At 47.4% G+C, this 7,147-nt stretch overlaps 2 protein-coding genes across 2 annotated transcripts; one reads left to right on the top strand and one right to left on the bottom strand.

Moving 5' to 3' along the window:
• The first annotated feature begins 241 nt into the window (after window positions 1-241).
• Window positions 242-1,598, top strand: LOC123188459 (ribosomal RNA small subunit methyltransferase, mitochondrial). Its single transcript, XM_044600584.1, has 2 exons — window positions 242-683; window positions 773-1,598. The coding sequence occupies exons 1-2, from the start codon at window positions 243-245 to the stop codon at window positions 1,484-1,486; spliced, it is 1,155 nt and encodes a 384-aa protein (XP_044456519.1). The 5' UTR covers window position 242; the 3' UTR covers window positions 1,487-1,598.
• Window positions 1,599-2,653: 1,055 nt separating this feature from the next.
• On the bottom strand, window positions 2,654-4,120 carry LOC123188460 (lon protease). The gene has a single exon (XM_044600585.1). The coding sequence runs from the start codon at window positions 3,795-3,797 to the stop codon at window positions 2,937-2,939; it is 861 nt and encodes a 286-aa protein (XP_044456520.1). The 5' UTR covers window positions 3,798-4,120; the 3' UTR covers window positions 2,654-2,936.
• Window positions 4,121-7,147: the final 3,027 nt, after the last annotated feature.

The following is a 7,147-nucleotide window of genomic DNA, read 5'->3' as shown; positions in this document are numbered from 1 at the left end:
CAAAGGCCATCGAACTAAGTCAATCCAACAACCTATACTGCTTCAATGGCGAGCGTTAAACGTGTTTAACATGCAATTAATGTCATACCGAATATTGCACTAATCATAAAATTAACACATAAAAAATAACATACCTAATATCCGTGTGCAATTAATATATTTTCTAAATATTAACGTGCGTTGCACATGCACATTACTAGTTGAAGATGGTTTTCTAACCACTTTTATGGGAAAAGTTCTGTATGAGGGCTATTGGAATTGTTCTCACACAAAAGGCAAAAGCCGAGAGATGTTGTTCGACTTCGTACTCTAGAGCGAACCGAGCCAAGCCGGATATGAACCGCGCCGTCTCGAACTCTCGAGCCCGCCTCGCCGCCTTCTCCTCGTCGTCCTCCTTCTCCTCGTCGTCACTGGCGTCGGAGGCGTGGGATGGGCGCTTCCGGCTACACAAGCCGCGGGGGCAGCACCTGCTCACCAACCCACGCGTCCTCAACGCCATCGCGCGCCACGCCGCGCTCCGTCCGGGCGACGCCGTACTCGAGGTCGGCCCCGGCACTGGCAACCTCACAGCCCGCCTCCTCGCCTCCCCGGTCGACCGCGTCACCGCCGTCGAGATCGACCCGCGCATGGTCGACGCAGTCACGTCCCGTTTCGGGGCACTCGACCTGGCGCACAAGCTCACGGTCTGTCTCTGCCGGCGCCCACCACCTGCTCGATCAAATGCCTAAAGTCAAATGACGAATGGAATTTTCTTTCTCCATTGCCATGCCAGGTGATCCAGGGGGATGCCATGGAGACCGAATTCCCAGAGTTCGACGTTTGCGTGGCTAACATCCCCTACGGGATCTCCTCGCCGCTCATCGCGAAGCTGCTGTTCGGGACGTACCACTTCCGGACAGCAACGCTCCTGCTGCAGAAGGAGTTCGCGCGGCGGCTCGTGGCCATACCAGGCGACTCGGAGTATAACCGCCTGGCGGCCAACGTTGGCATGGTAGCTGACGTGAAGCTGCTCATGGACGTGAGCAAGAGGGACTTCGTTCCCATGCCCAGGGTAGACTCCTCCCTCGTCGAGATCCGGCCGAGGGCGGCTCCGCCTGAGGTCGACCTCGCCGAGTGGCTGGGCTTCACGCGGGAGTGCTTCGGGCAGAAGAACAAGACCCTCGGTGCCATCTTCAAGCAGAAAAGGAAGATCCTGGATCTTCTCAAGCGGTCTCAGAGAAGCGAGAGATGCACAAGCGATGCCCCTGGCATCATCCTCGGTGTTCTTGACGGCGACGGTAATGACGAAGCCTGCAGCGACGAAGACGGCGACAGCAGCGATCGAGCAGCTGGTTTCAGCACGGAAGAGGTCGAGGCTTTCAAGGAAAGGATTGCCGGTGCTTTAGAGTCCACCGAACTCGCTGGGAAGAGGCCGTCCAAGATGTCAAACGACGAGCTTCTTTATTTGCTCAGGCTATTCAACGAGCGAGGGATATGGTTTCAGTAGCACTTGTCAGCGCATCGGATCTTTGATTGTTCACGATGCAAATGACCGCCGCACACAACTGACCCATGTCCATGGAAGCACAGAAGCGAATTTGCCAGTCCATGTATGTTTAGCAGCTGTCTAGCGTACGCTGAGTTGGTTCAGAGTTGCAAAGAGTTTCTTTGAAATTTGGCAACCTTAAGCCGAAGATCTCACACACGTGCTATTCATGAAATGCTTATGATGAAACAGTATTACTAGGATTCACACATACACAATCGTATTGATAGGATTGCAGTTCACAAATGCGATGTTCCTATTACTAGAACTCACAGAAAATTACTGGTAGACAGGACATAACATTAAGCAAATCCTGCAGAATTATGTATGTTTCGACTGTTCAACAGACTGACAATCGATCCTAAAAAAAACAGACTGACAATCATGATTTATGAACAACCACCACCATAGGATCAGGGTGCTACTCTAGACCAAACCGAACCAGAACAGGTGATGCAATCTTTAAACGCTTTCCTCCCTGTGGCTAGTCCAATGGAAAAAAAATCCTTAACCAACACGCAGAAAACATCTGCAGCCTGAAGAGTAATGAAGATCTTTCAAAATGAAAATGCAGATAACATCTGTACAGAGATTCAACACCTGCAAGCAGCCAGTAGATACACTTTTACTTGATGGCAGGAAAGAGTGCTGCATTTTCTCCTGGATACAAAGAGTGTTGCTATGCTACCTTCATCATGGCATAAAAATTTGAATCACCTTTTACTGGACCATATTAAAAGAAATATTAAACGTGGGACAAAACAAGTCACCTGTTACGGGATCATACAATTCAAAAAAGAAAACAGAGAGAAAGTTATACTTATTAAACAGCTGGATGTCAAAAACCATTTCCCAATTTGTGACATGCCTCCGTTTCCATGATTCCATCACATTGTAATGTACTCCTTCCGTCCCATAATGTAAGACGATTTTTGACATTAGATGAAGGAGTATACGGTTACACATGCACAACTGATGATGAATAAACCTGCTAAAGTATCCTACTACAACACATACCTTTTTTACTGGAATGATTTCATTGCATAACTGAAACTAAAATTATATGGTAAGCCAATCATGTCAAACAACATAATTCAAATTGAGAAATGGCATTCTAGACTCAAGAGCTGACCAATGAGTAAATACGTCCTATTTCACACTGAATGCATTGCTTTCATTGAGCAAAATGCTTATGGATCATCGTCATAGCTCTGCATTTTTCTTGAGTTAATACATACAGCATGAATTATACGTACAATTTTACACGCTAAAATGCTATCACTTTGAAATAAAGCCTACCCTTGCAATTATAAGGAAAGGAAAAGGGCGAAAAAGAGTATAAGAAGGTTTTAGTCCACTACCCTCCACAAACTCCTTATCGGCGAGCGAGATGGGACAGAGGCGAAAGGCTTCACCCCGACGACGGCGACGAGGGGAAGACGTCCTTGACGGCAGACGCGGCGGTAAGGTAGTTGAGAGTGTTGCGGAGCGTGTCCCGCTCCCGTCGCAGCCGCGCGGCGGTGTCCTCAAGCTCGAGCAGCGCCTGCTGCTCCCTGGGCGCGCCCTCGAAGGTGTTGCCCACGTAGAAGGAGAATGGGGTGGGGAAGAGGCCCCGGCGCAGGTCCCCGACCTCCTTCTCGGGCTTGCCGTTGAGGCGGTTGGCGATGCGTATGACGTCGCGCATGAGCGCCTCGACCTCGACGGCGAGCGCCTCAGCGTCCTCCCCAGGGGAGGGCGTCTCCGCGGGCGGGCGGTCCTCGAGCCACTGCACGGCGGCGACGAGGTAAGGCTTGTTGCGGACTATGCGGGCGACGCGGAACCGCTCCTGGCCCTTGCAGATGAGGAAGAAGCGGTCGTCAGCGAGGCGCTCGTGCTTGACGACCTCCCCGACGCAGCCGACGTCGGAGGCTCCGTCGGAGCCGGCGAAGACGACGCCGAAGCGGAGGTCGGTGTCGAGCACGGTGTGCATCATGATACGGTAGCGGAACTCGAAGATATGCAGCGCGTGGGTCGCGTCCGGGAAGAGCACGAGCGGGAGAGGGAACAGAGGGAGCTCCACAAGGCCATCGTCGGGCTCGGACGGGTACTGGTCGGGCGACGGCGACGGCGACGACCCGGGCCCTGACGCGGCGAGGCGGCCTCGGCGGCGGTGGCCAGAGGCGTGGAGGCGAGGCGCTGTGCGGAATGCGTGGGCGGGGGAGAAAGGGTGGCGGGAGGCGGCGAGGTGGGGATGGGGGCGCGGGGAGGGGAGGATTTGGGGGAGGAGAGCCATTGGGGAGCGGAGGGATCTTTTCCCCACGGTGGTGAGGAGGGGAACGTGTGGATTTGGGGGAGGTGATTTTTCAGGGGTTTTGTTGTTATGGCCGGGGAAGAAGGGTGTGGGGTCTACGGGCAGAGACAGGGTTAATATGAGTCTTGTGCGGTGTGGTGATGGCGTAGAGGAGAACACGTGGGGGCTTATCCGTCTGGAGGAGCTCGGGCTCGGAGTGGGACACCGCTTTCTTTCCTTTTTTTGTTCATCTTAGTTTTTCTTTTATTTTGAGAGAAAATGCTTTGACATGGTATTTTTTGGTATAGTTAAGTTCGGCCTGCTAAAGACGGCAATGGGCACCCACTACCCACGAATCCTGCGGTAAAAATCCTATTAGAATAAGAGTTTGGAAAAAATAAATATCCATGATCATATGTATATACATATTAGGGTAAGGGTTTGTATTATTTATTATCCACTCCTCACTTTTATAAACATGTGCTCATATTTAGCAAGCTCCATATTCTCTTAGCGACAAGTGAGATCAAAAAGCATCTACAGCAGGCGCCTCAAACTCTGTCATGCGTCCGGACGGATGACCTGGTTAGTTACCAGTCAAAAAAACAATTAAAACGGTCACTCCAAACGGGCCTCAAATGTCAAAGCTGATCAACACCCCTCATATTCATCCTAAATATGGGGCAAATATGAGGAGGCCCGAACGCGTCCGCCACGTTCGACTGACGGCACGACCCCCACAAAAAGTGAACCAAATCCCCTTCTGACCTACCCCTTTGCACTTGCTCCTTGGCGCCAGACGTTTGCTAGCTCCACCGTCACCCTTGCACTGGACTGCACCTTGTCCTCTATGAGTTCGACACATTATGATTCGAAAAGAGCCGGGCAGCCATCAATGTTCTGTTTGTGAACGATATAGACCATGACTTATTAATCTTCTCTATGATAAGCAGAGAAGATTAATAATGACAATCTATATCCTTGGCAAACGGTGCAATGATGACCGAAGCTTATTGCTTCTGGACGACGCGGCTATTTAAGTCGGTCACCTTGCCTTACCTTGCGCGGCGAGGTGAGATTAAACCCTGAAACCCATTGACCCAATACACATGTGAAAATCTTAAGTGCGAGCAATTTATTTGGTGTTTGTAACAGTCCTACCGGCCCAACACGGACTAAAGATCCAAAAAGATCGACGTATATGTGTTTGCATGCATTAGGTGTTTTGGAAACAGGGTTTGTAGTTATAAATGGCGAAATTTAAGGCCCACCCGATCACTGTTCGCAGGAGCATACGTGGACGTTTGAGGGCCCAAATTTGCTGGTTGTGGCTGTAGATGTTCTAAGCTTGGGGGAGCTGATATGTTCATTTTGCATCACTGTTTTTATTATACTTTTTTTCTTTATAGTCGATATTTTGCACATTATAGCTTGATTATAATGCCTTTTCCCCTTCAATTTGCATGAACTACACGGAGAAGGGAATTAGCACAAAGATGAAAACCATGAGCAAAATAATGGCAATGAACAAAGGAATTTTCTGGAGCTCAATAAATTGCCAAAAAAATTACAAGAAAAACTTTAGGAGAAAATACACAATTAGCCGCATGGGGGCCCACATGCACCGCCTCCCGACGTGACAACCCTTGATCTTAGTTTTTCTTTAATTTTGAGAAAATGCTTTGACATGTTTTCTTTGGCACAATTAAATTCGGCCGGCTAAAGATGGCAATGGGGTAAAAACCGTATTAGGATAAGAGCTTGGGAAAAATAAATATCCACGATCATATTTACCTACTAGGGTAAGGGTTTGTATTATTTATTATCCACTCTTCACTTCATAAACATGTGGTCATATTTGGCAAGTTCGGTATTCTCTTAGCGACAAGTGACGTCTAAGAGCATCTACAATCAGGCGCCTCAAACCCTCCCATCCGCCTGGGCGGATGCCCTGGACAGTGAGCGATAAAAAAAGCCACGTCCGACTAATGGCACGCCCCCATAAAAAGTGAACCAAATCCCCTTCTAACCTACTCCTTTTCACTTGCTTCTCCGCGCAGGACGTCTACTATCTCCGTTGTTACCCTTGCACTAGACTGCACCTTGCCCTCTGTGTGTTTAACACGTTGTGATTTAAAAAGAGCCGACAACCATCAATGTTTCATGTGTTAAGGATATAGACCATGACTATTAATCTTCTCTATGATAAGGAGAGAAGATTAATAGTGAGAGTCTATATCATTTGCAAACGGTGCAATGATGATTGAAGCTTATTTCTTTTGGATGATGTTGTTATTTAAGCTGGTCACCTTGCCTCGCGCGGCGAGATGGGACTAAACTCTGAAACTCGCCGACCCAATACGGATGTGAAAATCTTAAGTACGAGTAATTTATTTGGTGTTTGTAACAGCCACACCAGCCTAACAGGGACTACACATTCAAAATGATCGACATGCATGTGTTTGCATGTATTAGGTGTTTTGGAAATAGGGTTTGTAGTTGTAAATGGCAAAATTTGAGGCCCTCTCAGTCACTGTCCGCGGACGTTTGAGGACCCATTCGTAGGTTGCGGCTATAGATGTTCTAAGCCTGGGGGAGCTGATATGTTCATTTGCAACATTGTTTTTCATTATAATTTTTCTTTATAGTTGATATTATCCACATTATAACTCAATTATACTTCCTTTTCCCTTCAATTTGCATGCGCTACACGGAGAAGGGAATTAGCACAGAGATGAAAAACATGAGCAAAATAATGGTAGTGAACAAATGAATCTTCCGGAGCTCAATAAATTGCCAAAAAAATACAAAAAAAAAACTTTAGGAGAAAAGATACACTTAGTCGTGTGGGACCCACATGCACCGCCTCCCGACGTGACGCCCTCTGCACTATATTTTCAATCCCCTTGAAAAACTCTAAGGGGGTTTTGTTGGAAATATGCCCTAGAGCCAATAATATTTGTATTATTATATTTTCATATTCATAATTAAAGAGTTTATATTCTATGTTATAACTGCTATGATCCTGGAATATGCGATTTAGTGGAAAACTCATATACACGTCTGCAATGATAAATGGTTAAATAAAAGGTTCCTATTCTTGCCTCTGGGACTAGCTCAAGTGTTGTTTGTGATCACGTTTTCCAGATCTTAGTATATCGTTAAGTGTAACGATAGTCCTAAAACAACATTGAGATTATGAAGTGTTGTTTGTGATCGCGTTTTCCAGATCTTAGTATATCGTTAAGTGTAACGATAGTTCTAAAACAACATTGAGATTATGAAGTTAGAAGAACCATCATATTGGATCGATCCAAACTTGTTCGTTATGAATTGAGTTAATATCTTTTGTA

Source organism: Triticum aestivum, chromosome 2A (genome assembly GCF_018294505.1).
Source record: "Triticum aestivum cultivar Chinese Spring chromosome 2A, IWGSC CS RefSeq v2.1, whole genome shotgun sequence".
NCBI lineage: Eukaryota > Viridiplantae > Streptophyta > Magnoliopsida > Poales > Poaceae > Triticum > Triticum aestivum.
This window is presented reverse-complemented; position numbering and strand designations above follow the sequence as displayed.

Bases quoted from the DNA above. Each gene is read 5' to 3' on its own strand.
- LOC123188459 (XM_044600584.1), top strand. From the start codon at position 243: ATGAGGGCTATTGGAATTGTTCTCACACAAAAGGCAAAAGCCGAGAGA. The intron at 684-772 runs GTCTGTCTCTGC...TTGCCATGCCAG, and splicing joins ACCTGGCGCACAAGCTCACG to GTGATCCAGGGGGATGCCAT.
- LOC123188460 (XM_044600585.1), bottom strand. From the start codon at position 3,797: ATGGCTCTCCTCCCCCAAATCCTCCCCTCCCCGCGCCCCCATCCCCAC.